This window comes from Amphibalanus amphitrite, unplaced genomic scaffold (genome assembly GCF_019059575.1).
Source record: "Amphibalanus amphitrite isolate SeventyFive unplaced genomic scaffold, NRLGWU_Aamphi_draft 000042F_arrow, whole genome shotgun sequence".
Classification (NCBI taxonomy): domain Eukaryota; kingdom Metazoa; phylum Arthropoda; class Thecostraca; order Balanomorpha; family Balanidae; genus Amphibalanus; species Amphibalanus amphitrite.
Window position 1 is genome coordinate 413,234 of NW_024881538.1, and position 27,531 is coordinate 440,764.

At 52.8% G+C, this 27,531-nt stretch overlaps 3 protein-coding genes across 52 annotated transcripts in view; 1 reads left to right on the forward strand and 2 right to left on the reverse strand.

Annotated features, from left to right (window-relative positions):
• The window catches only part of LOC122376004 (transcription factor RFX3-like), a 28,207-nt gene extending 24,793 nt beyond the window's left edge, over positions 1-3,414 (forward strand). For all 50 annotated transcript variants that reach the window (XM_043355689.1, XM_043355657.1, XM_043355739.1 and 47 more), the window contains one exon: positions 2,652-3,414. In XM_043355689.1, the coding sequence (XP_043211624.1) occupies positions 2,652-2,762 (111 nt within the window). In that variant the 3' untranslated portion in view covers positions 2,763-3,414. The remainder of the gene's footprint in view (positions 1-2,651) is intronic.
• A 23-nt stretch (positions 3,415-3,437) lies between these two features.
• Positions 3,438-17,213, reverse strand: LOC122376229 (uncharacterized protein DDB_G0284459-like). Its single transcript, XM_043356022.1, has 6 exons — positions 17,184-17,213; positions 12,605-12,797; positions 11,803-11,994; positions 11,179-11,482; positions 10,635-10,718; positions 3,438-5,536 (listed from the first exon to the last, which is right to left on the reverse strand). The coding sequence occupies exons 2-6, from the start codon at positions 12,788-12,790 to the stop codon at positions 3,849-3,851; spliced, it is 2,454 nt and encodes an 817-aa protein (XP_043211957.1). The 5' UTR covers positions 12,791-12,797; positions 17,184-17,213; the 3' UTR covers positions 3,438-3,848.
• Positions 17,214-18,706: 1,493 nt separating this feature from the next.
• The window catches only part of LOC122376239 (bicaudal D-related protein homolog), a 71,357-nt gene continuing 62,532 nt past the window's right edge, over positions 18,707-27,531 (reverse strand). Inside the window, exons 7-11 of the mRNA XM_043356031.1 lie at positions 22,340-22,569; positions 20,847-21,071; positions 20,304-20,408; positions 19,926-20,078; positions 18,707-19,529 (exon numbers count right to left, since the gene is read on the reverse strand). Of these exons, the coding sequence (XP_043211966.1) occupies positions 19,383-19,529; positions 19,926-20,078; positions 20,304-20,408; positions 20,847-21,071; positions 22,340-22,569 (860 nt within the window). The 3' untranslated portion in view covers positions 18,707-19,382. The remainder of the gene's footprint in view (positions 19,530-19,925; positions 20,079-20,303; positions 20,409-20,846; positions 21,072-22,339; positions 22,570-27,531) is intronic.

The following is a 27,531-nucleotide window of genomic DNA, read 5'->3' on the forward strand; positions in this document are numbered from 1 at the left end:
TCGCGGCCGCCGCAGCTTGCCATTCCGTGCCGGCCGGAAGTGCCGCTGCCGACAGGCGCGTGTCGCGCCACACTGTGGGAGCCCTCTCCCTGGGGGCGGTGTGACCTGTGACTAGAGATTGCAATCCCGGAACGTTTTGCCAATCCCGGGATCCCGAAAGTTTTTATTTCGGGATCCCGGGATCCCGGTTTTGTCACCATAGGTCGTAATAATGATTTCCTACTGACAGATTTTGCGTCTTTTAGCTTACCACAAACAAAGAGGCAACCAAAAGTCATCCTTAGCCCATGTCCTTTGCATTAAAAACGATTGAATTTGTGAAGAAAGCGTTTCAATTTAACTAGCATTTATTCCCAACTGGCCTTGATAAACTGTGCATCATAGGCGGCGGAACGGGGAGGGCACCGGGGCACCGTGCCCCCCTTTGATTTGGGAGTTTTAACATTAGCCCTATGGGCGTTGCATGGAAAGAATGGGACCAAAAGTCGGCAGTGCCCCCCCCCCCCTTAATTGAAGGTGTTCCGCCACTACTGCTGTGCATCGACCAGTGCGTTTACTGCCTCGCCATTGAGACAGGTTCCGACACCTATACGCCTCATTTACTCTGCGTCTACGCTATTTGGCATGACAGTTTTAAGCCATTGCTGGTAAGTCTGTCTATTGTAAAACTCGCGATCAGTGTAAGCCAAATTTGGCAGCTCCCTATTTCACAATATTTTCACGACGTCGCTTGGTCACTTCACCTCCTTCCGGTTCCGCTTTTATCACTAATTTCTCTCAGACTATGCTCCAAAGTCGCTTTGAGGGCAGAGTCACTGACAGGGAGAGCTCCACTCTACCGTACTCAACGTCTGAATCAGTGAGCTTCTTCGTACGTATTTAAGCGGCTTAACCACTGTGAGTGATCCTCAGGAGCTACCAACACGGTCGATTGTGGACGGCCGAGACAGGGTGCCAGCTAAATAGTTTCTCTGCTTTATGTCACGCAGTACTATGAACAGTTTGAACATGACTGGTGCAGCGGCTGCATTCATTTTTTGGTGAAAAACATACTTTTTCGGGATCCCGGGATTGGCGAAATTTCGGGATCGGGATCGGGATTGAAATCCCGCCGGGATCCCGGGATCCCGATCCCGGGATTGCAACCTCTACCTGTGACGTCAGAGCTGTGTCGGCCTGTGATTGGCCGTTGGCGGCAGACACGCCACGCCGATAGCCGTCTCCGGTCGCTTCTATAGCTGAGACTAACGTCCTCCCTGCACGGCATGCCTCGCAGGACAAGAACGATCGTGTACTGGCACGATTGTTTGTCGATGCTCTTGTCGAAGAATGATTGTTTTAAGCCACGGGTATCTGGCAATCGTTGTTTCTTTCGTTGTCTCGAGATCACTTACACTTCTCCAAATATTACTTTTCTGGTTCAGTAAAGTTCCCGGTGCCATCGTACTTGAAGTGGGAGCGGCCTAGGGCACTCGCTGCACTCCATCAATCGGGCGGTGCCGGTTAATGTGCACTGCCGCCGGTCACGTCAGCCGGGACGCGTGACCTCCGCTGTCGCCGCCGGTAATGGCCGGTGGCTGCTGCAGGTGACGGACGAATAACGCACGCCGCGCGGTGGGGGCCTGGCGAACGGGGGCTCGGCGCCGCGCCCCGCTTCCGGCTGGTAATTTTCCTCTGACTGAGTGGAATGGCTGAGTGGTTCGTCTGACAGACCAATCAGAGAGTTGGATGTCTTGGGGTGAACCTTTGGTGAACCTGTGGCGTCGTGAGTCCACTGCAGAAGACTTTGGCGCCCAGAGTAATTATGATAGTGCCGAAACTTTGTTGATGTGGCCGATAGCTTCGTTGAATGCTGCTGTTAGTCCGCCCTAACGCTCTAGCCATGAGAGCGGTCACCGTCGGATTTCTCCGGAAGACCTCCGTTTTGACGACTGTTCGGTTCAGGTTATATTAGCTCTAATGCGCTCGCTGTGGGCTCCGTCCGCTGGACTCTGGCGCTACATCTGTCTCCGCTAAGTGGCTCTGGTAAAAAGCAGTGAGGGCGTTCACACTCGGTGTGTGGTGGAAGGGATGTTAACGGTCCGACCGCCAACCCCACTGTCCTCGTGGCCGGTTATAACTGCCGAGCTTCTATAGTTCATTTCATGCTGAATGTGAAGTAGCAAGATGACGTCAGCAAACTAAATAGAGACGTTGGTTATGTGGTTATTAAAACGACCGTTGGACTCCACAATGCCTGCGAATAGCCCTGCAAATGAATGAAACCCCACTCAGCACCAGTCCAGGCTAGTCGAATTATTGACTGTTCATGCCGTGAAAACGCAGCGGTACGGTGCATTTGAGTGAATCCCTTGAAGCGTCTACAATCAATACAGGCATTGAAAAGCGGGCGGATATGCGGGACAGGGTTCTTGGAAGGTACTCTGTATCCAGATCATCAACCATCCATTGTCTTCAATAAAATTTATTTATCGTGTGCTGAACATTATATTTTCTACAAAAAAATGTGTAATTTTACACGTCTTGCCTTACCGTGTGCGTGAAACGTATTGACCTCCCTCGGTGTGTGATTGCGAACTCGTATTATCTTTCCTACCTCGCGTGTCGTACTCGTATGACTCTTATAACCGCCCCGTGCTCGTGTGCCGCAGAGCGCGTTTGACGCGCCGTCGGAGCTGCTGCTCTCCAACGGACCTCTGCTGGACGGACCACTGGCCGCCGAGCGTGGAGACGGCGACGTGAAGCGACTGCGCCGCGAGTGACCGCCTCGCCGCGCCGCTCCTCGCCCCCGCTGCTCAACTGCGCGCGCCGCCGCCGCCGCTGCCGCCGGACGCAACGGGCGCTGGCCAAAGGAACTGGGGCCTTATCTGCCGTGGCGCCGCCGCTCTCCGACTGTCGCGCACATTCCTCTCAGTGCACAGACTGCCTGCCTCACCGTTGTTCATTCCACACTCGCGCAGCGCGGACAGTATTCGTGAACGGACGGCCGGAGGGCGAGACGCGCTCTCTCGCCCAGGACTGTGCAGTGTTATCTCCCCCCTATCCCCCCCTCTCTCCCCAGTGTGTCGCAGCGCGCAGCGAACGCGCGGCCGTCGCCAGTAATCAGGCGGCAGCCGGCGCCCGTCGATGTGCGCCTTTGGATGTGTTTAAGTCGTGGCTGGAGGACGGGCGTGCGCCCGGGGGCTGCTCGGAGCGCTCGCCTGTCTAGCCGTCCCGCCTGCCGCCTGCGGGCCGTTTCTATGTTGCTTAGATGTCATTGCCGTGCCGGGCTGAGTGTGCGAGTGTGAGTGTCTGTCTACCTGTCCGGGTGAGCACGCAGGGTGTCCGCTGGCGGTGCTGTGCCAGCGAGCGGCCGCGCAGCTGCGCTACCGACTGACGGAGATTAGTTCTGACGGAATAAAGTCGTGTGCCGAACCAGTGTGTGAGAACGTCCTCAGTGTCAGACGTAGATGATGTATTGAAACATGACGCCTCTCCAGAGAATGCAATGATCCCTGATACTCGCCGCTGGCTGCGGCCTATGGCTGAGCAACACATTAAGGCAGTATCGAGCCGACACAGCCTGCAATTGTCACGCGCGTGGTCCTGGATAAGACGGAATCACAACTACACCGGACCAAGGCACCCCAAATTCGGCACCGCAGCAGTCGCCCGCACCGAACGGCGTCCAACAAACCACTTAGGTGGAGATGCGCTTCCACCAGATCGTTGATCAGGAAGTCCATCTATCATCAAAGGAGAACACCGGGCAAAGGGGTCAAATACACCGCCGCACAACTCTTAAAACGACCACCATAAACTCGAAACACCCGCACTCGTAACGAAACACATGTCAGGCAGCCACGCTGCTACATCCTGCCCCTCTGGCGGTGACCCTTACCGCGGGGTCCCCAGCCGTGACCCCGGTCACCCCTACCCCGACCCCAGCGGCCCCGCTCCATTGGGGGGCTTCCTTGCCAGTGATGTGGCGCCATCGGGCCCATATCGCCACGCGCCGGCCACGGCTCGTGCATGACGGGCCCGTGCCGATCATGGCAGCCCTGACGGTCCACTATGAATGGAGTTCGGTCTGTCATAGGTTTTGGGGCTCCGCCGGGACCCCCACCGCGCGGCCCACCTCTGCCACGCCCGCGTTCGCCCGATCTTCTGTCCTGGTCTTTACCGTTCTTTGGAAGCCGGTCTCGCTCTCGTTCTCTGTCCTTTTCTCTTTCTCGCTCTCGTTCCCTGATCCTCTCTCTTTCTCGATCTCGTTCTTTGCTTCGCTCCCGTTCCCGATCTCGTTCTTTGTCCCTTTCTTTCTCTCGCTCCCGTTCTCTATCACGCTCTTTATCTCTGTTTCGGTCTTCGTTCCTGTCCGAGCTCCCATCACCGTCTCGGCGATGGCCGTCGCGCGCTCGGTCCGAGCTGCTCGAATCCCGCCGCACGTGTGTGGCAATACCTACTGGCGGAGGTGGCGGCGCAGCCGGCCGCGACCGGCCCTCCTGATCGAACACAATCCTGGTGCGGTTTCCCTGCTCCCCACCCTCCACGGACACTATCACTGGTTTGACGTCCTGAGGTTCGGGCGGAGCCGGAGTGGGCGCGCAAGGCTGTCCGTCCTCGTCGAACACAATCCGAGACGGCCTGGGTGAGTTGGAGCCGCCGGAGCCGGCCGAGACCCCCGCGGACCAGGGAGGTCTTGAGGTAGGTGGTGGCAGCGATCTACTGTCCCGAGGTCGCGGAGGTAGCGAGACCGCCCTCATCACCGTCGCCGCCGGCGGTGGCGGCGCCGGTGGTGGCACTGGCGGTGGGGGAGGCGGTGCTGTCTGTGGCGATGGAGGTGGTTCTGACGGCAGTGGTGGTAGTGGTATCGAAGCAACGGGCGACGACGTGGCGGCCGGTGTCGATTCAGCCGCCGCCGGCCGCGCCCCGGCTTTGAACACCTCCGCTGGCGAGCCGCCGTCGGAGTCGGACTCACTGCTGCTGCTCGCTGAGGTGGGCCGGGCGCGTTTGGACGGAGCCGCCATCACCTCGCTGGCTCGCGGGCCGCGCGCGGACGGCGACTCCGAGGGGCCAGCCTCCCGGGACGCCTGCGCCGCCCGCTCCAGCGCTGCCTTGACAGCGGCGTCGGCAGCCGCCACCACCGCCGCCGCCTCGGCCGCCCGGTCCTCCGCCGTCCGGCCACGCTTTTTCTTCCTGGGTTTCCCCACAACTGCAGCTTTCTTCTTTTTCTTTGGCGTCTCCTCAGCGTCGCTTTGCTGTTTCTTTCTCTTCTTCTTGGTGAGCGGCGGCAGGTCGATTGAGACGAGGCCGCTGGCCATCTGCACCACGCGACTGGAACCGGCTGTGACGCGCAGACGGTGCTCCTCCGGCGCCGTATCGTCATTGTGCTGGTTCTTCATGTGCGCCTCGAAGAAGTATCCTTTGATAAACACCCGCGGACAATGTGGACAGGCGAACATTTTGGGGAGCACGCCGGTTGCGTCCCGAGCTGACTTCTTGGTCGCCTTGTGTGACTTGGTTTTGCTCGCAGAGGTGGGAGTCGACGAACTGGGCTCTGTAAAAGAAGGAAAATAGGTGAGACTATAATATACAGGGTGTTCCATAAGTTCGTTCTCACCTAAATTTTACGTTTTTAGGCTCTCTTGCTTAGAGGCACGCTGAAATTGGTTCGTAACTGAGCTTACGTGGTTGCCATGGCTGGTAGAAATATGCTCCACAGTAGCTAATTTCTGTAGACAAAATAGTTTTTGCTATACAGCCCGCTTCCTACAGAGACGGCTAACGCCGCAACATAGAGGTCTCCGATACGGGTACGTCTCAGTATTTAGTCAGCACGTGACCATTCGCGACGATTGAGGGTGATTGAGGCCTACCAGTCTGTAGCCAATGTTCATCGCTAACTGGACGCACAGTCAGCAAGTGACGCCGATGATTTGTCGGGAGTCAGTCACTGCAAGTTTATCCTCTTTCCAGTCAGCCCTCAGGAGTGAGCCAAGTGGCCAAAACTGTGTGGCGCCAAAGTGGCCATCAAAAAGGTCAAAGGGTTACAAAGTCGGTAAGCAGACTTTTCAGGATGGATTACCAGCTGTCTAAGAGTGTTCTTTCGGGGTACATAACTCAAGGTGACTTAACCCGCGCCCCGCTGGACTATTCAGCCATACGCGCCCTGCTGGGGGGGGGGGGGGGGCAGATTCTGCCCCCCCTGTCTAACTTCCGAACCGATGGTCGTAGAAAGACGGGGAAAACGGCAATCGAAAGCTCTCAACAAGGCGGATCTTAAGAGCCCAAATGTTTTTGCTCAAGTAGGTCAGAGGTCAGGTCAAGGGTACAAGATGCAAGTTTCTACAGTATCGGCCTTGCACCGTAGTTGCCGAAGAATGGACTGAGACTGATTGCCCAAAACGTGTTCTTAGACTACCAAGACAATATTCGTTGCATACAATGTCATTCAAAGGTCAAGGTCAAGGTCAGGTCAGGTCGTGTCAGGTCACCAAAAACAAAATATAGAAAAGGACATGTGCGACACATGTTTTATGGGTCATTTTACTCATAGAATTCAATAGGCACACTCAATAAGTGATATGGACCACCTCTGGATGAATTTCAGGTCGAGGTCAGGTCAAGGTCAGGTCAAGTGAGGTCAAATTTTGAAGTTGATTGTTAAGGCCTAAAAAGGTGTCTATCTGATGCAGTTTTTCACGGCGAATCGAATGGTGCTATTTTTGTTTCCGTCCGAGGTCTAGAACTTCCAAAAAAAAATCATTTTTCAAAATTTTTGTGTGTCGTGACGTCATAAAATTTTGAATAACTTCCACATTTTTTAAACCGATTCTTCTAAAAATTGGTATGTAGGTGCACATAGACCACTTCTTTGACATATATTCCGGTTTTTTTCGATACACTCAAAATTTTGGATTTAATAAATATTTTCCCAAAAAAGTCAGATTTTTGAAAAAAATTTGGGCCAAAATCTAAAATTTTCAAAAAACCGAGATAGCCATTTGATAGACAAAGTAGAATCACGTATAACCTTTTTTGTTACGTCTTGATTCCTTTAAAAATGAAGATGTTAGCGGCGTTTGAAATTTTGCAATTTTTGAGGCGAAAATGGCGAACATGACGTCACTAAAACGTCATTTTCTCAAAAAAAAAAATTCCGACGGATTTCGCTCAAATTTTCAGGGAACGTATCAAATTGATGTATGATAAGCTACTGAAAGTTTGACGTCGCTGGCGTAACGCGTTTAGAAGTTATTGGCGAAAAACGGGAGGGGGGCAGATTCTGCCCCCCCCCCCCCAGCGGGGCGCGGGTTAAGCTTTGCTTACCGGAGGGCACAAAAGAGTCAAAAACGTCTTAAAATGGCCAAACATGAGTTTCGTTATGCCTGAGGCTGAACAAAACAGAGGGCTGATGACATCAACCAGGTCATCAGGACTAACTAGTCCACGTCCGAGATGAAACACCCGTCCAAACCCGAAAACAACCCCATAAGGGCGAAGGAGGAGGTCTCCGTTTCGTCACGTTATGTTCATATGCAAAAGGCCAGGGTCACTGTGTTGTGGGGTTATAGGCGTTCTGGAGTTGACAAAGTTGCAAGTGGCAACCCAGAAACAGTTTTGGGAAGCAGAATGCTTTTCCAAGAACATCTAGGAGGAGTTTCAGCCCTCAAGCTGAACTCGAACCGCGAGTATGAACATAATTATAGAGGAGAAAATGGCATCCGGGAGGTCGTAGGCCCATCTTCAGGCAAGACAGTGCATCAGTGCACATGTCAAGCAATTAAAAACGGTGCAAGGAGACTGTGACAGGCGTTTGTGGCAAAATCACATGCCAGGCACCTCATCGGATCAAAATTTCATAAAAATGTGTTGGTTATGCTGAAATTGAGGCTCGGTGAAGCGTAGCGCTGTTCCAGCCTCGAGGAGCTCACGGCGCATTTCAAGTCAGTCTGGGTTAACTTTAAGCCTGCTATGCAGCCAAACAAGCCGGTTGGCATGCCGCAGCATGTATTCATGTGTTTGCCTATTAAATGGGGAGCACATTGAGGGGTCATAAATATATCAAAACGCAATCAGTACTCTGTTTCACATGCAAACATTATGTGAGAACGAATTTATGGGACACCCTGTAGAGAAGAGATAGAAAAAAAACGGACATGTTGCAAATCATATAGGTATTGAATACTGAAGAAGCCGACTCGCTTCTATATTAAAGTACGTAAGGCCGGAGGCGACTTGCTTGTACTTATCAGTTAGTTATGAATATGCAGGGGCGGATCCAAGGGAGGGGTCACATGGGTCATGCCCCCCCCCCTTGAGGCCCGGGGGCCCAAAGACCTGTCAGGGGCACCACCGGCCTATCAGGGGTATCACAGTCCTGACAGGGGCACCACAGGACCGCCAGGGGCACCACAGGCCTAGCAGGGACACCACGGGCCTGGTGCCCCTGGGCCCTGACAGGACTGTAACGCCCCTGACAAGCCTGAAGTGCCCCCGGCAGGCACGTGGTGCCCCTAACAGGCCTGAGGCGCCCCTGCAAGGCCGGTGGTGCCCCTGGCAGGCCTGTGGTGTCCATGGCAGGCCTGTGGTGCCCTTGCTAGGCCTCTGGTGCCCCTGACAGGCTTGTAATGCCCCTGGAAGGACTGTGGTGCCCCTGGGCCCTGACAAGCCTGAGGTGCCCCTGACAGGCCAGTGGTGCCCTTGCTAGGCCTGTGGTGCCCCTGGCAGGCCTTTGGTGCCCCTGACAGGCTTGCGGTGCCCTTGGAAGGACTGTGGTGTCCCTGGGCCCTGACAAGCCTGAGGTGCCCCTGACAGGCCCGTGGTGCCCTTGTTAGGCCTGTGGTGCCCCTGGCAGGCCTCTGGTGCCCTTGCTAGGCCGCTGGTGCCCCTGGCAGGCCTCTGGTGCCCCTGCGCCCGGAGAGGACTGGTGCCCCTGAAAAGTCTGAAGTGCCCCTCGGTAGGCCCGTGGTGCCCCTGACAGGCCCAAGGTGCCCCTGCAAGGCCGGTGGTGCCCCTGGCAGCCCTCTGGTGCCCCTGGCAGGTCTGTGGTGCCCCTGGCAGGTCTGTGGCGCCCCTGGCAGACCTGTGTTGACTGGTGCCCCTGCTAGGTCGCTGGTGCCCCTCACAGACCTGTGGTGCCCCTGGGCCTTGACAAGCCTGAGATGCCTGGCTATGACAGGCTCGTGGTGCCCCTGATAGACCAGTGGTGCCCCTGCTAGGCCGCTGGTGCCCCTCACAGGCCTGCGGTGCCCCTGGAAGGACTGTGGTGCCCCTGCCCCTAGGGGTGCTCATGGGCCCAACAGGCCCGTTGTGCCCCTGACAGGCCTGTAGTGTCCTTGCTAGGCCTGTGGTGCCCCTGCTTCCTGGCGGGCCTGTGGCGCCCCTACAAGGCCATAGGCAGGGTTGGCATTTTTGCCGGCAAAAACTAGTTTATGCCATTTGCCGGTTTAAACCGGTTTTAACCGGCAAAAAGTGGCAAAAACTGGCAAAAACTAAAAACCAGCACAATGATATGCCTAGACATGGATTTAAAGATGAAACATTTTTAGGAGAATTCGGTGAAAGCTTTATGCTTTCAACCAGAAGTGACATTGACCGTTGAAGTGTTCTATAACTCAAAAACATTTTCATGGGCTTTCCATAAGGCGCCTTTTGGGGGTGACAAATGAGCCAGTGCAAGAGTGAGTCCTGCACAATCAGAAGTGCGAAGGGGTATCTGCCACTGATATGCGCACTGCACCCTACCGTGGCAGCCTTGCCCCACTCCCCTACATGGAAATACATTCTGTGGTGGATGCCTACTGACATGCATAGACATTTTAAGCAGGGATAAGTAATGAGGCAAACTTCAGAATGTTTGGTGCATCTCTATAACATCAAGAAATGCATTTGTACATTTCAGATCCATTCCTAACTAGAAAAGTTGTGGTTTGGCCCACCTGAGTTTTATCCAGTTTTTGCCAGTTTTTGCCACCGGGGTTTCTGCCAGCCGGTTTAAACCGGTTAAAACCACTGGCAAAAACCAGTTTTTGCCACCCCCTGCCAACCCTGGCCATAGGTGCCCCTGACAGGTTTGTGGTGTCCCTGGAAGGACTTTGGTGCCCCTGACAAGCCTGAAGTGTCAAGGACAGACCCTTTAGACGCCAGTGTCAAGTTCGTCGGACTGACAACGATTTGCTTACCTGATAACGTTCCTGGTAAGTACTCACTACTCAGCGTCCACAACATATACATATACACATAGCACATTCATATATACTTGCTTACAATTGGTAAATGTGGTTGTGGCTAAGAGTTAAGATACTGACTAAAAATAAAAAATAAAAATAAAAAAAAACTGAAAATGGGGGCACCACCAAAATGAAGTGGACGAAATCCGTTGAGTTTTTAATTTTGGGTATAGGTAGGGGCACCACTTCGATTCATGACCCTCCCCTTGGAGTTTTCCTGGATCCGCCCCTGTGAATATGGGAATGAAAACGGTTAGGTGCAGTTTTGAGTAATAGCAATCACGAGAAAAAATAAACGGGAATTGAATAATACAATGCACGAAGAGTCGATGCGTCAGTGCTACCACTTATGTCAATAGTTGTAAAACATTAATGATTGGCATCGCTAATAAAAGTCGAAGCGTCACACGATTTACAACTTACTGCTCGCCTTTCCCGGCGGCTGCTGTGCCGATGAAGCGTTTGATTTGCTCGCGCTGTCTGGACGGATAGCTGATAAAACAGCGCCTGAAAAGGTCAACCATTCGTAGAATGAAACCAAGAAAAAACAATTCGCAAGCAATATCCCATACAGGCCCAGTACGCTGGTGAACCATAATACATTCTCGACGCACCCACATCAAGTGAATCATACATGCCCGGGATTCAATAAGCCTCGACCTGCGGCGACCGCAGTTTCACATACCATATCCGCCCTCTCTTATCGACTGGGCGACTGAGCGTCCTTTACCACTCACTGTTGATTCCGGGGGACAGTTGGGAGCTCACTGGATTCCAGGTGTCTACTGGGATTTATCTACCACTCTTTGCTGATTCCGGGTGTCTACTGGGATTAGTCTACCAATTGATTCCGGGTGTCTACTGGAATTTATCTACCACTCTTTGCTGATTCTGGGTGTATACTGGGATTTGTCTACCACTTACTGTTGATTCCGGGTATCTATAACTGGGATTTCTCTACACTTACTGTTGATTCCGGACGTCGTCTGGGAGTCCTCGTCCTCGTCTGAGCTGGTCTCGGAGTCCGAGGAGGGCTGTCGGACGCGCGGGTGGGACGACGACGGGCCCGCCACTGCGGAGGAGCCGCGGCCGCCGTCCGCGGGGCTACAGTCCGACTCTCGGCCCTTCCGTTTGGACGTGGAGTCGGCAGAGGTCGCCTCGCTCCGCCGAGCGGTGTTGTTTAAAGATGCGGGGGATGAGTTGATTTCCAGCAGGTGGGGCCGGCCGCCCGTTACTGCCCGAGCAGGGGGTGAGCTCAGCGAGTCGGGAACCTGGCGATAAGCCAACACCAAACATCCTGTCAAAATGCGTTAGCGCAGAAATACCATTGTCGACAACACAAGACGATCCTAGAGTCAATGTGTCTCCACATGGCACATACCATATGAGAAATGAGAGCTTCGGGTTCAGATCTGGACAACAATCAGCATTTGACACAGCATTTGATCGTTGAACAACCAAACGCAGATTTTCCTACCGCTAAAACTACGTTAGCAGCGCAAGCTTTCAATTGCGCATACAATGCACACTAGTCTGATATATCTCTATCAGTCGGTGCCGCAACCCTACCACCTATCCAGTCAGCTCTTACCCTCTGTGTATGTGCGTCGTCCGGCGGACTCTCCTCCAGTCCCCTGACGCCCCACTGTGCGGCCAGCGCCAGAAACTCCGCCAGCCGACCGCGTGCCACCTCCACCTCTCCCGAGTACATGTAGTCGACGAGCGAGCGGAGTTCGGCGCTCTCCACTCCGCCCAGGCAGATCACCACGTCACCGCTGTGCTCCTGTGGGCAGGGGGTAGATGTTAGAGCAATGGTGTGGAGCACAGGCAGAGTCGATACGATGAGGTGGGGTAGGATCAGGGTAGCGATGGAGTCGGCGAATAGTAATGAACAATTTAACAGGAGAGTTAGACAATCGATCTATGTTTTCAAGCGGGAGTAACCACCTACTAATGACCAGGTCACTATCAGCGTCATTTGACGGCAAATGCCAGTCAATAGCTGTTAAAAAAATGGTGCCAAGTAGAACAGATATAAACATGCTAATTACAAATCAACCAATTTTCTTTACCTCCAATAAGTAGACAGTGATAAAGTCAGCTTTCCACAGTCTCAGACCGGCGATAACTGCTTCACCCTCTTTGCCAAACACGGCCGGCCGGAAGCTTAGTGTCTCACTAGTACCGAAGGGTGGCGCTGGGCGCGGGCGACGACCACCACAACCGCTCAGAAAACAACTGATGCATGTGTGGACACTGGACGTCTGAATGATATCGGAATACCGCACCTGACAATGATTCTTATTGAGCCGCGCTGCAACTGTAAAGCTATACGGCGCCTGTGCAGAGACAGGCGATCCACGGCCCAGAGACAAGCGATTCACGGCAATCACCTTGAGCAGGTCGTGGAAGGTCTGGCAGGCGGCGGAGAGGATGACGCGGTGGCAGCGCATGCTGGTCGTGCCGTTGGTGAGCACCACATCTGTGAGCTCCTCGGACTGGCGCAGGCGCTGCAGCAGTGAGCGCAGGTCCGACAGGTACGACTTCCAGTGCAGCTGGATACCCACCGACGGCCTCATCGTGCTGCTGAAAGAGATAGAAAAGGTAACAGCTGTGTGAATGGTGTCGAAAGGGCAGCTTCATAGGTTTAAGACATAAAGCTGGGGAGCAGTGGCGTTTTGACACCTCCACTTTTTGATCTACATCTTTTCCGCACATTCTGTGAAAAGTTCAGCTCAAGGTCGGTACAACTCCGGTCCGGTCACCCTGAGAAAGAAGTAAGCGATCATAGCGATTTACGAGTACAAACGTCATAGCTAGCTATACAGAGTGAATAACTGCTTCGAAACTCTGCACGGGATGACAATGTATGAAGCATGCCTATATATCATATTTTTCTATGCAGGCGACCCAAGGTCGATAGAGGGTTATTTTTGTGACCAGTCGGCCGTCGCATGACCGCCCGGGTGTCGTCACCCGCGTCCGGCACATCCGCGTGGTGGACGCCCGCTCGGCTGTACGAGGCGCCGGCGGTAGGGCGAGAGATGAGGACGGCCAATGGGAGGGACCCGAGACGTGCACGGCCGATGGGAGGGCTTCAAGGCCACATCTCCGCCGCTTCAAGCAGTCAACTTTTACATCGAGTATGTTATATGTATTGTATTGAGTATGTTTGATGCAGCCAATAAGTTGCGTCAAAAGAATCTGAGGTTGTTGCGTTATGTAGCATTAGTAAACGAGATGCGCTTGGCTTATATGAGGGTTTGGCGGCCCTACCGGGGGCCTAACAGGTTGTGAAGCCGTTTAGCTAAATGGCAGTGTTGACATTGCTGGGGTAGGTAACCATGGTACCTGGCATAATAATCGCCCTGGATGAATCGCCAAGGGCAGGTAGGTACTGGATATGGTTCTTGTATTGACATGACTTTTTTTAGTCATGTGGTGCATATTTCTTGTTTCCAAACTACCTTCAGAGATGGCAAGCTTGCAGCTCATACTATTAATTGGGGTCAGTGCAGTTTTCTTGGACTCTCAGTCTGTTCTGGAGCAGAAATTCCAGCTCTGTTTGAAAGGTTGGTGTGAATTTAAAGCTTGAGCTGGTGCTCCTCGCCAACCTGCAAGCTATGGGTGCACTGCCAGCCTGTATGGGTGGTAGTAGTAAAGCAGGCATCACACTTGTATTTGCAACCAGGGAGAGCAGATGCTGTAAGTTAGGTCATAGGTTTTGTCCCGTTTGGGTGGTAGGTTTTAGGTTTTAGGTTGTAGGTTGTATGTAAGGTTAGGTCATTTTGGTTAGGTTTGGTTTGGTTTGATTAGAAAGCATCTCTGAGCACCTCTCCCATGTTGCAAAAAACAAGTGAGATGCCACACCCGCATGTTTTACGAATACCGTATGGTTTAGGTTTGGTTTGGTTTGGTCAGGTTTGGATACGTTAGGTTACTTAGTAAGTTGGCTTCTGCTTAAGTCTACTGTCACTTGTCAGGTTAGTAGATTATGTTTGAGCAAGACATTAGTTTGGCCTGCCCCAATGGGATTTGATGTTTGAACCTACTATCTCACCACAGTTTAAACTTGGCATCATGCATGGTCATCCCGTTCCACCAGCGACATTTGAACCCATGAGCTCAAATCACATGTAAGCGAAAATCAGCAAAACCCAGTGTACTTTCTACCCACCAATGGGATTCAAACCCACTATCATCCCCACAAGAGTGAAAACGGGTATCACATAGGATCATCCGCTCCACTACGCACATCCCTCTCATTGATCAAAAATGCTGCATCCATAGTGTGATTGACACCTCATAAACTGGATGACGGTGAAAACAGGGCGCCTGGGGCGATTTGATCAAGGCTCTTGAAATTCACTCGCACAAAGCACATGACAATTACTGTGTAGAAGGCATTGAGAGGGGGAGAAGTTCTCAATAGTCACGTGACCAAATATGCCCTCTGGCACCCTGTTTTCACCGGCAGCCCATAAACTGGCAGCCAAGTTCAGTATATATTGACAATTGTTGATAAGCGTTTACGAAGGCCTTTAAACTAGGTATTGTTATAGCAGGCGTCTCACATGCTGCCACCGGTTTGGGAAAAGTCGCTAGATTTGTCAGGTCTAGAGATGTTTCTACCAAGTCGCTATATAGGGTAATCACATAGCGGTGATTTAAAAAACGGAGTCAGTTTTTTTTCTGAGCTGGGGGGGGGCGTTTGGGGGGATTACCCCCCTTGCCGATAGCTCGGGAACGGCTGATCGGAGCCAGGCTTGCAAGGTGGCGTTGGAAAGCGGTCGAGTAGACAAGCCTAATTAGTAATGCAAACTATCATCGGGATACTGGGGGGGGGGGGGGGCGTAGGGGGGATTGCCCCCCTTGCCGATAGCTCGGGAACGGCTGATCGGAGCCAGGCTTGCAAGGTGGCGTTGGAAAGCGGTCGAGTAGACAAGCCTAATTAGTAATGCAAACTATCATCGGGATACGGGGGGGGCGTAGGGGGGATTGCCCCCCTTGCCGTTAGCTCGGGAACGGCTGATCGGAGCCAGGCTTGCAAGGCGGCGTTGGAAAGCGGTCGAGTAGACAAGCCTAATTAGTAATGCAAACTATCAGCGGGATACTGGGGGGGGGGCGTAGGGGGGATTGCCCCCCTTGCCGATAGCTCGGGAACGGCTGATCGGAGCCAGGCTTGCAAGGCGGCGTTGGAAAGCGTTCGAGTAGACAAGCCTAATTACTTAATTAGTAATGCATACTATCATCGGGATACTGGGGGGGGGGCGTGTGTGTGTGGGGGGGGGTGTTGCCCTTGACCGATAGCTCGGGAACGGCTGATCGGAGCCAGGCTTGCAAGGCGGCGTTGGAAAGCGGTCGAGTAGACAAGCCTAATTAGTAATGCAAACTTTCATCGGGATACTGGGGGGGGCGTAGGGGGATTGCCCCCCTTGCCGATAGCTCGGGAACGGCTGATCGGAGCCAGGCTTGCAAGGCGGCGTTGGAAAGCGGTCGAGTAGACAAGCCTAATTAGTAATGCAAACTATCATCGGGATACTGGGGGGATTGCCTTGCCCCCCTTGCCGATAGCTGGGGAACGGCTGATCGGAGCCAGGCTTGCAAGGCGGCGTTGGAAAGCGGTCGAGTAGACAAGCCTAATTAGTAATGCAAACTTTCATCGGGATACTGGGGGGGGGCGTAGGGGGGATTGCCCCCTTGCCGATAGCTCGGGAACGGCTGATCGGAGCCAGGCGTGCAAGGCCAAGGCGGCGTTGGAATCCCGATGATAGTTTGCATTACTAATTAGGCTTGTCTACTCGACCGCTTTCCAACGCCGCCTTGCAAGCCTGGCTCCGATCAGCCGTTCCCGAGCTATCGGCAAGGGGGGCAATCCCCCCCCCCCCTACGCCTCCCAGTATCCCGATGATAGTTTGCACTACTAATTAGGCTTGTCTACTCGACCGCTTTCCAACGCCACCTTGCAAGCCTGGCTCCGATCAGCCGTTCCCGAGCTATCGGCAAGGGGGGCAATCCCCCCCCCCCCCTACGCCCCCCGAGTATCCCGATGATAGTTTGCATTACTAATTAGGCCATGTCTACTCGACCGCTTTCCAACGCCACCTTGCAAGCCTGGCTCCGATCAGCCGTTCCCGAGCTATCGGCAAGGGGGGCAATCCCCCCCCCCCCCAACGCCCCCCGCCAGCTCAGAAAAAAAAAACTGACTCCGTTTTTGAAATCACCGCTATGTGATTACCCTATATAGCGACTTGGTAGAAATATCTCTAGACCTGACGAATCTAGCTACTTTTCCCAAACCAGTGGCAGCATGTGAGACGCCTGCTATAACAATACCTTAAACTAAATATTCATTTGCTTTAAATTAAGAATAAAGTTAAAATTGAAAAATGATATACAGCCCAACATTTCTCATTTATTGCTTATTCATGGGCAAAAACTAATCGCAAAAATTAATCGCAAAAATTAATCGCATTTTGCCCATGAATAAGCAATAAATGCGAAACATTGGGATGTATATCACTTCTCAATTTTAACTTTATTATTAATTTAAAGCGAATAAATATTTAATTTAAAGGCCTTCCTAAACGCTTATCAACAGCTTGAGCTGTTTCAAGGCCACAAGCCATCACACTGCCTTCAGCTGTTTCACTTTACGGGAAGTGTGACACCAGCTTTGTAACCATAGTTTACCCTAGAGTTTACCTACCTTTTGATTGTAGGGTATCCCCTTATTCTGTGATTATTCAATAAATTGAGGCTGAGAACATCGACATCATAAAGAATATTTTATGATGAAGGAAGGTTACAGTTAAGATTGTCTCCTGCAATTCAATTTGAATTCTGCAATTTTGCTAGTTATCAAGGTAACTGAAAACACAGTATATATAGGACTGTAAAATAAGAACAGAATGCTCTCACAAGAGAACAATAAGGCAGTACACTTATTTGATAACAAATCCCAAACCATACAGCTTTGCGCCCACGCTGCTCGCGCGCGCTCTTTGCCAAGATACCTATAAGAAACCTCTTTGCATTACAAGGCGCTTGATTATATTTGAAACAAGTGCGCTATGACTGAAAACTTCTCAAATTTAGATAACAGTAGGGAAATTATTGTAGTGTCAGGAGCATACACACATACTTTCCTAGCTATCTGCCAGTTGCCACACTGTTTAAATGAGAACTTGTTAATGACTGTGGGTTTTTGTCTTCTACGTATTCATTCGCGTGAAAGAATATCATTTATTTTCAATCATATAATATTCTCATCACGGTAGTTGATCTTGCTTTATGTTTGATGCTATCCGGAACAGTCTACCTTCAGGCGCCTTACGCTAGTGCCATCTAGGAATAAGAAAAGAAAGTACTAAGCGGCCGTTTCATGCTGTCCGGAACAGTCTACCTTCAGGCACTTTCCGCTAAAGCCATCTAGGAATGAGAAGCGTACTACGCGGTACATATTTAGCTCATAGGCACTACGTAGCTATGCTGGACCAAGTGCCGGGACTGGCGTCACAGCCAGCAATTTAAATTGCTTTGACTCAAGTCATTTTTGCCCCAGCAGCTCCGACCCGCCAGATTTGGGCCGGTCCAGTGTAAACGGGACGCCGTCGGAACAGGGGGGGGGGGGGGCTGGGTCGACATGGCCCTATTCTGGCTAACCAGTCTTTGCCGTAGCGTTCCGGAGTTGGTATGGTTTCGAACCGCCAAGTCCAGCTCCCTGCCACGGCGCTGCTATACGGCCAGGTCCGGCTGTCTCTTAGCTGCTCTGGCTTACTGTGGCTGAAGTACGGTTGAGGTACGGCACGGCTGATGCAGCATAAGTCCGTCTGTTATGCGGCCTGCGGGCAAGCTCTGGGATCGTGTGTCAGCTCCAGTTAAAGCTCCAGAGTCTAGACCTTGCCCGTACTTCGGCCGGAGTAAAGTGCCGCAGCTAGCCAGAGTAAAACCAGCTACGGCCCAGACCAATTTTGCTGGCTGGGTCCAAGGAACCTCGTGATAAAAATTAAAAAGCACTGCTGTATGTGTCTACTAGCTGCAGCCGTTCCCTCACTTGAAAACATAACTTTAGACAAGTTAGGCAGCTATGGTGAGCACGACACTAGCATGCGTCACGAGGCCCGAAGGCCAACGGCACACGGCAATACCTACACAGCCATGAAACGGTTGCGGACGGGTCCGAAGACATCGGGCGGGCCAAGTCGATCTTATGTCTTACATGATGGTCGGTGGGGGATGGAGCGAGTCAGCAAAAATATCCCTTCATCCATGCTATCTAATGATAAGTTTTGTTTTTGATAGAAGCGGCTTCCGGATATACGCACGATGCAGTCATTATCGGAACTGAAATACGCGTGTTAGTTCAGAATTCGAACTTCCAAATGATTCCATACGTCAAAATGTCCTGGGCTACTCCTACATATGCCGCAGTTTCCTTCCTTGTTTTCCTAAACACCACCAATGACCAAACATAAAAAACAACAAGCAGGACATGTGCAGAGCTAGCCAGTGTATTTCTCATACAAAGCTACATTGTTACATCTACGCCGCCAGCGGACACCGCACCGATGCCATGTGCCCATCTCGGTCAATTTAGGCGTGGATTTACTGACGTGTCCGACCGACGAGGCGTGACGAGAGTTTAATGCAATAGAGGCACGGCCAGTGACAAATGCGACACCATATCGGAGGCAGAGACCTATAGGGGCGGGCCCAGCCGCATCCCGGCAGCACCGTGAGCCCAGCTGCAGCCTCCTATTGCTGTACCGACGCCGCCACGAGCGCCCATCGAACACTGCAGCCTCAGAAACGGCCAGCAGCGGCCGACACACCAGCTCGGATAGGCACTCCTCGTCCGTGGAAGAAGTCACCCTGCGTCCGACGGAGGTTGAACGTCCATGGTCTGAACGTGTGTCACAACTCATCAGCCGCTCACAACATTCCGAAAATATACCTCCATAACGGCAAACTCGACCTCAGATCATCCCCCGCAGGAGAAAGACACATCAGCAGCGCACACATTTCAAGCACAATAGTCATATCGTCATGGAATGTTCCACATATCACATGGTCCTCTGGGCGAGGGGCGGTCGCCGCCGGGCGGCCGACCGCGGCGCCACCCAGCGGTGAATATTACACGTAAGGTTCCAGTCTGCCCGCGCGGCGGCGCTACGAGCGACTGAAAATGCCCAGGATGGATTTTTTGTGTCTGCCCGGCGTGGTGGCGCCGGTGGTGCTGGAGTCGGAGTCGGAGGCGCCCTCGATCTGGCTGAGCTTCTTCTTCATCTGTTCGTCCAGCAGCTGCTGCATGTCCGACTGCAACGGGAAGAGCAGCGTCAGCGAGAAACTCCGGGCCGGCACGGAAACACGAATCATCCTTGATTCCACGTTACGGGTCACATCTCATCTAGACAAGCCCGGCGACTCACCAGGTGTCCAGGCACGCCAATGTCTCCATCCAATCCCATCATTTTTTCCGGCTCTGAAATGCTCTCAATAGACCGAAATAGCCTAACCCAATAAAGCAAAACAAACTCTAGACGAGGTATCAGCTCTCAGACGTGCTAATAGCCCAGCTTATTGAAAGCCAGTCTGGTTCACCTCCTAATCCCAAACAGATCGCCACTTCCCCGAGTCCCAACCCGCTACTCTAGCTGAGTCTGGCACGGACAGCTTTATATCCAGCCTGATGCGACTCATTCCCTGACTCACCTGCCACTGATCCAGCTGGCACGAGAGCTCCACCTTCTGCTGAATCGACTCGAGCAGCTGAGAATTGATCTGCATCACGTCGATTCTCGCGCGCGCCAGGTCGATCTCTGTGGCGTTCTTCCGAGCCACAGCCTTATCTCGCACCTCCCACGCCTGAGTGAGGTCACAGGTCAAAGTTCAAAGGTCATGCCAGAGGCTAACGAGGTCAATGAGGTTTGGCAAGAACGCATACGTCTACACAAGATATGACGAGGCATGATGGATAGTTAATAAAAATCAGAATTTCGATTTAATATCGACGATTTATTGGCGAATGATTCAGTTGAAACGATGAAAAGAGATCAGTGGTATTTTTTTCGCTACGGAAGCCACACCGACCTTTTTGATGAGCTCCTCCTTGGAGAGGTGTGTGCTGTTCAGATCCTCCTTCAGGATGTCCCTCTCCTCCTTCAGGGCGTCATACTGCTTCTCCTTCATCGTCAGCTGCGGCAGAGCGAAGAACTTGGTGGTCAGCCAGGATTATAATGGCCGAGACTAGGTGCACTCGGTAGTTTCAGTGTAAATCGTTTGCCAGCCGTCTTGCACATGTCTATAGCTCGCCCACACACGATCTACGTTCTTCGCCTGGACAGGACCCATAATTGAATTGGTGATAACTGCTAACTGCTAATTACAATACCTATGCTCCCTGTCTTTTGTCACCAGAACTCGAAGTCCACAAATCGACATCCTCTCTCCCCTACTCTTTCTTTCTTTCTTTCTCTCTCTCTCTCTCTCTCTCTCTCTCTCTCTCTCTCTCTCTCTCTCTCTCTCTCTCTCTCTCTCTCTCTCTCTCTCTCTCTATCTCTCTCTCTCTCTCTCTCTCTCTCTCTCTCTCTCTCTCTCTCTCTCTCTCTCTCTCTCTCTCTCTCTCTCTCTCACCTGGTGCATGTGTCTGGACAGCTCCTCGGCCTGGCGTTTGAGCGTCTCCGACTGCTGGCCGTGCCTCTTCTCCAAGGCGTCGTACTTTTCCTGCACCGCGTGAAGGTCAATCTCCATCTGAAGCTGAGAGTCGCGGCCGCACGTCTCACACGCACCGGTCCGTGGCCGGAGAAGGTCGTGAACGCGACCCTGGAGCTCCTTGAACGCCTCCTGGAGTAGTCCAGCCTAGGGGAGAGATGGGTAGGGTCGGAGGTTAGGTCGGAAGCTGGGTCATGTCAAGGTCAGCTGACGGGTTTTGGCCTAGAGATTATCCCGATAGTAAGTGATGCATTGTTTAAAATATTTGGATGGAAAGGGCTCTCTGTCCGGTGGTCTCGTGTCGAGCTGTGCTTGGACCAAACAACGACCCGGTAAAGACAGAAGTATCGATTCACTTTGAAAGGCTTCTGTGACGTGGTTTGTGCTCTGGTAGGGTGTGCTGGACACGGGTCATCGTACCAAAATAGAACTCTCTCCTTATCTCTCTCCTTTTCCCCACCGCTCTGTCCTCACCGATGCACGAGAAAGGCTTCAGCACCTCGGTTACAGGGTTCGTCGCAAGTACTGCCACATAGGGACGGGAATCTTAACGTTATGTGATGCGATACAGCATAACTTCAGCCGTCATCAGTAACGCCATCTAGGGACAGGAATCAAAGTACCTTCTGTGTGATGCGGTACAGCATAACTTCAGGCGCTATCACTGTCGCCATCTAGGGACAAATCCAAGCACTATGTGATGCGGTACAGGCTACAGCATAACTTCAGGCTCTATCCCCAACGCCATCTAACGACAGGAAATCTTAACACTATGTGATGCGGTACAGCATAACTTCAGGCGTCATCACTAACGCCATCTATTGACAGGAATCCAAGCACTGTGCGATGCGGTACAGTATAACTTCAGGCGCTAGCACTATCGCCATCTATGGGTAGAATTCTAAGCTTGAAGCTTTGCGGCACTGCATAGCACACGGTGCTTCCGTATCTAATGTAATTAACGCAGGCCTGGAACAGGACTACAATGCGTTTTTTTCTGGTGGCTCTCGGCGCTAATGTTTTGCCACTAATAGGAGCAGAATTTATTGCTCGCTTTTTGAGGTAAATAATGCCAAACTAGCTTGTAGCGATACAGATGACATCATGCATAGCCAATGGCAATCATATACCGAGAACAATGAAGTACGCTTTCAGGGACAACTAAACATACGTGTTTATACATCAGTGTCCGTCAATCAGACTCACTTTGTTTCCCATCAGCTTTGCAAAGTCATAGTGCTTGTCAATTATATGTCGTACTGCACCATTCTAAATGAAGGTGCATTTACGACTTCATTCCTTCAGACTGTACAGTGACGCCCAGACTGTACAGACTGTATAGTGAGTGACACGCACCACATCATTTCCTCTTTACATTCCATACAAGTATGCAGCCACTTCACCGCAGTTCTCACCTTAACCTTATGCAGGGGCACATCATCTGACGAGTTGGTATCCAGAGATGTGAGTGAGTTCCTCTGCGCACCCCTGCTGCGCTCCGTCAGCGTCTTCATCTGCTGGCACACATCCAGCACCTCCTTCTTGAGCTCGCGTAGCACCTGGGCGTCGGTCTGGGGCACCAGAGGCTCGTCGCATTCGACGTCGTCGTCGAGGTTCAGAAGGTTCTCTGTTTGTAGGTGAGAGCCTGTCGGGTCAAAGAGAGGAGGATCAGAGGGTATAACGCCTATAGCCTATAACGCCTATATAACCTAAGGGTAGAGGGTATGACGTCTATATATGGCCTTGGTATAACGAGAGTCTACCGGTTGTGCAGGGTTTATAAAAGATCAGAGATGTTGATGTCAATTAACACTTCTACTGTTTTGCCGGCCTTAACGAGAAAATCAAGCTTTACACATTAAAGGGTCGTTGTATTTCGTGATAATAAATTATAGGCCAAAATTAAAACAAAGTTAGTTTTAGAATTCCCTCAGATCAATCACACATTCAGTAAAAACAAAAATCGATTCTTGCGCATTTTTCAACGCGCTGACAGCCAGGCAACACTTCTGATGAGCCAAGCAAATGCATCATGGACGCCTCATCCGTAAATATTCAATTTGTTGTTTTGGAAACAACATCTTCCCCCCTCCGGAGGGACAGAATGGCCGTCCAATGCGCGCTTCTCAGGCAGCTACTTCCTCTCATATCCTGCTCGCTGGCCGTTGAAGACTCAGGAGTCCGCTTCCTCGAGCACACATATCTTGCGCGCTGGGCGGTGCACTATGCCGCCACGCACCCTGATCCGAGCCGATCGCACCCGGCCGTCTGGTCCCGGGAAGACTTCAACGACTCGCCCGAGTGGCCAGTAACCGCGCGGCACACCGTCATCCGCCAAGAGAATCAGGTCACCAGCCACCAGGTTTCGTGACTCTGTCGTCCACTTTCTGCGACAAACTAGACTGGGGACGTATTCTTTGAGCCAGCGGCTCCAGAACTGATTGGCCAGTGCTCGACTCTGACGCCAGATTCTTCGGCTACTGATGCCGCCGTCAGTGACCAGTCCTGGTGGTAGCTGGATCGATGGACGTCCAAGAAGCAGATGCGATGGCGTGAGCGCCTCCAGACTGTCAGCCTCCGTTGACACGTACGTTAACGGACGACTGTTGACCACAGACTCCACCTCCGTGATGACGGTCTGCAGCACTTCTTCAGTTACCAGGAGTCGACCTAGAACCGCTCTCAGAGCCCTCTTCACCGAGGCGATCATTGACTCCCAGACTCCGCCCATGTCACTACTGGCGGGGGGGTTGAAGTGCCACTGAATCTGATCCTGGGAAAGCCGGTCAGATATGACGGTTTGGTTCCATCCTCGAATAAGCTTACGTAGTTCCTTCTCTCCAGCTCGTAAGTTCGTTCCATTGTCAGAGAACACCTGTGTCGGTCGTCCTCTTCTCGCCACAAACCTGGTGAACGCCATCAGAAAGCTATCCGTAGACAGTGTCCGAGAAATCTCCAAGTGCACTGCCCGCGTGGACATGCATGTGATCAGCAGGCAGTATCTTTTCTCGGTGCCGCGTTTTCCCGTTTTAATCTGAAGTGGGCCAAAGTAATCAACTCCGACTGAGTTGAACGGGTAGCAGCTGTCAAAGCGGGCCTTTGGCAGGTCTGCCATGCGTGGCTGACAGGGTGTCGCACGCCGACGGCGACAGAGAGGACAGTCGCGCAGCACCTTCTTCACGAGCGCACGTCCTCTGGGGATCCAGTATTTTATCCGCAGATCATTGAGCACGTGGTCTACTCCAGAATGCATCAGTCTTTCGTGTGACGACGTGATGATCAGGGCGGTCACACGGCTGTCTCTGGGCAGGATCGCCGGGTGGCGAGTTTCTTCGGGTAAGGGTGCGTTGGTGAGACGGCCACCAACTCGAAGCACACCGTCTCCATCCAGCTGAGGTGTCAGCGGCTGCAGGTGGCTGTCTGTACGAACGCCACGGCCCTTCTCTAGCGCTGAGACCTCCTGAGCAAAGGAGGTGCGCTGCATCTGGCGCACGATGGCGGTCTCTGCGCTCTGCAGCTCCTCAGATGACAGCGGACCAGTCAGCTTCCTAGCTGGATTGCCGTCTACGCCATAGGTCGCTGCAAAGTTGTGTAGAAATCGGCGAATCCATCCCATGGTTCGCTTGAATCGCGCCCAGCTGGAAAACCGATCAGGGTCCGGTCCTACGATCGCGGATGGCTGACCTTCACAACGAGTGGTCAGCACAGCCTTTGCTTCTGGGTCGTTTTTGTCCACTTCAGACCGCTCACGGTTGCTCGGCCAGCATTCCTCCGGTCGCCATAGGAAGTCGGGCCCTCTTACCCAGCGGCTGTCTCTGGTCAGTTCAGAAGCCATCAGTCCACGGGAGCAGTCGTCGGCGGGGTTGCATTCGCCCGGTGTGTGTCTCCATTGATTGGGATGCGTCGAATCGCGAATCTCAGCGACTCGATTCGCAATGAAGGTATGAAACCTTTTACTATCATTTGAGATGTAACTCAGCACGACTCGGCTGTCGCTCCAGTATATGGTATCGTGCAGTTCCAGCGTCAGCTCCTTTTTCACACAGGTGGCCAGCCGCACCGCCAGAACGGCGGCCTGAGTCTCCAGACGCACGATGGTTAGCTTTTGCAGAGGAGCTACACGACATTTGCTCATGACGAGCGCGCAGTTGATCTGTCCGTCCTCGTGTATTTCGCGGAGGTAAGCGACGGCACCAAATGCCCTCTCCGAGGCATCACAGAAAATATGAAGCTGTCTCAGCGAGACCGCGGCGTTCTGAGCTCCATACCAGCGTGAGACTCTCACATCAGCGACTCTCGGTAGGTCAGCCAGCCACAATGACCACTGGCGTGACTCCTCATCAGCAAGAACGGCATCCCAGCCCAGTTGGCTTGACCACAGATCCTGTAGCAGCAGCTTGGCAATGAGCACAAACGGCGAAACCAGTCCGAGCGGATCGAAAATGGAAGCCACGACACGCAGTATTTCTCGCTTTGTCGCCTTCTCTACTGCAGGTGTGGGTACAGCCACATGTAGGTCATCAGTCTGCGCGTCCCACGTCACGCCCAACACCTTCTCCGAGGGTAGCTGGACGCTCAGGTCGGCTGCACTTGGCACGCGCTCAGTGACTGGGATCGAAGATAGCACATCTTTGCTGTTGCTTAGCCACTTTCTGAGACGAAAACCACCTCTGGCTAGAAGTTCTGTGACCTCTCTCACCGTTTGTAGAGCGGTGTCACTGTTTTTCTCTGACGTGGCTAAATCGTCCATGTAGAAGTTGTTTTTGACCGTGGCTGTCGCTGCACGTCCAGCTGCGGTTGCAGCCCCCTTTTCTTCAGCGGTGCGGTGTAGCACAAAGCTCGCAGAAGCCGGTGACGACCGTGCACCGAAAATGACTCTATCCATCTGATAGATCTCTGGCGGCTTTCCGGAATCCATGTCACGCCACAAGAATCGAAGTGATAACTGATCTTCTCTTTTCACAGCTATCTGAAGAAACATCTTCTCGATGTCAGCAGTCACAGCTACGGCTTCCTGACGGAATCGAAGTAGCACCCCGGGAACCGTCTTGAGCAGGTCTGGGCCCGTCAACAGCTGCTCGTTTAATGACACGCCTGCATATTTAGCCGCGGCATCAAAAACGATTCTGAACTTCCCAGGCTTCGTGGGATTCGTGACGGCATGATGTGGTAAAAACCACTGTTTGCCGTCCTGATTCTCACAGTCGTCTTCGACCTTTCTTGCATATCCGTTTGACATGTAGTCCTTCATTGTCTGTCGATAGGCGTCAGCCTTGTCCGGTGCTCGTTTCAGCGCTCTTTCTGTGGCTTCTAGCCGCCGCACAGCCATCTGATAGTTGTCAGGTAGCCTTACGTCCTGGGATCGCCACAGGAGACCCGTTTCATAACGGTCCCCGCGCCATCGAGTTGAATGCTCCATCTGTCGCTCGGCTAGCCGATCTTCGTACGAGTGTGGCTGGGTCATGGCGTGGGTGGTACCGAATGCATCTGTAGTCCACCATTCTTGCATTAGCTCCGTTAACTCGTCATCAGCAGAGCGGTCTCTGACCATGTGCATGATCTCTCTCGCTCCCACAGGGACCAAGCTTGTGACCTTTCCTGTCAGACACCAACCGAAATGTGTCTTGATCGCCACTGGCTGCCCCGGTTTTCCAATCCTGGCTTCCTTTTGCACGACAGCTTCCATGACGTTCGCGCCGAGCAGCAGCTCCACCGTCTGGTGATTTGTGTCTGGCAGTTCTATGTCGGACAGATGGCTCCATTTCTCGCGCTGGCTCCAGTCGACTCTCGTGGGGCGGACGTTAAGCTGCGGCACCGTGAACGCCTCCGCCACCGTCACGATCTCAGTCTCGCCGCCTGGGGACAGTGGAGACAACTGCAGACTCACCTTCAAGGACGGTTTGCTCGGACCTGAACTTTCAACATTGCTGAGTCGCAGCCGTTCGGCCGAGCCGGTAATGGACAGATCCCGGACTACTTGTTCCGTGCAGAGGGACGTGTCTGCGCCAGGATCTAACAAGGCGTGGGTGTCACGGTACGATCCTCCATCTCCATGAATTCTCACAGGAACAACTTGCAGGAGTGTTGCATTCGTTCTGGTAGGCAACTGACCAGCCGCGGTGGATAGCACGCGCCTCGGATTGTCTGCCTCCGCGCCAGTTGATGGCCTCACACATATCTGAGTCGGTGCCGTGATGTGAAGCAGGTGATGGTGCTTGCCCTTACATCCATTTTGCCCACACACTGTCTTTCTAGGACACTTCCTAGCCCAGTGAGCATCACTGAGGCAGCGGAAACACCGCCGGCAGTCCCGTACCAGCCGGAGGCGCTCCTCAGGTGGCGCTGCTAGCAGAGTCGGACAGGCACTCAGCTCGTGCCACTCCGCCTTGCACACACTACACTGCTCGGTCCCGGTCGCTGTAGCCAACGTAGTGCGCCACGACCCAGCCGGTGGCTTCTGACGCTGCTGCACCCGGGATGGTGACGACCTTCTGTTGCCTCTTGACTGCGTTACCGGAGCTGTTCCAGTCTCATCTTGGACCAGACCTGGCAGGGCGCGGCGACCAGCCAACACAATTCCCTTCAGCCACTGGTCTAGGTCGGCCAG

What these genes read in the sequence shown, in the direction of transcription:
- LOC122376229 (XM_043356022.1), bottom strand. Translation starts at nt 12,790, where the DNA reads ATGAGGCCGTCGGTGGGTATCCAGCTGCACTGGAAGTCGTACCTGTCG. An exon ending in GACGACGTCCGGAATCAACA is followed by an intron (nt 10,719 to 11,178) that starts GTAAGTGTAGAG and finishes TGACCTTTTCAG; the next exon opens with GCGCTGTTTTATCAGCTATC. An exon ending in GCCGCCGGGAAAGGCGAGCA is followed by an intron (nt 5,537 to 10,634) that starts GTAAGTTGTAAA and finishes CTTCTTTTACAG; the next exon opens with AGCCCAGTTCGTCGACTCCC.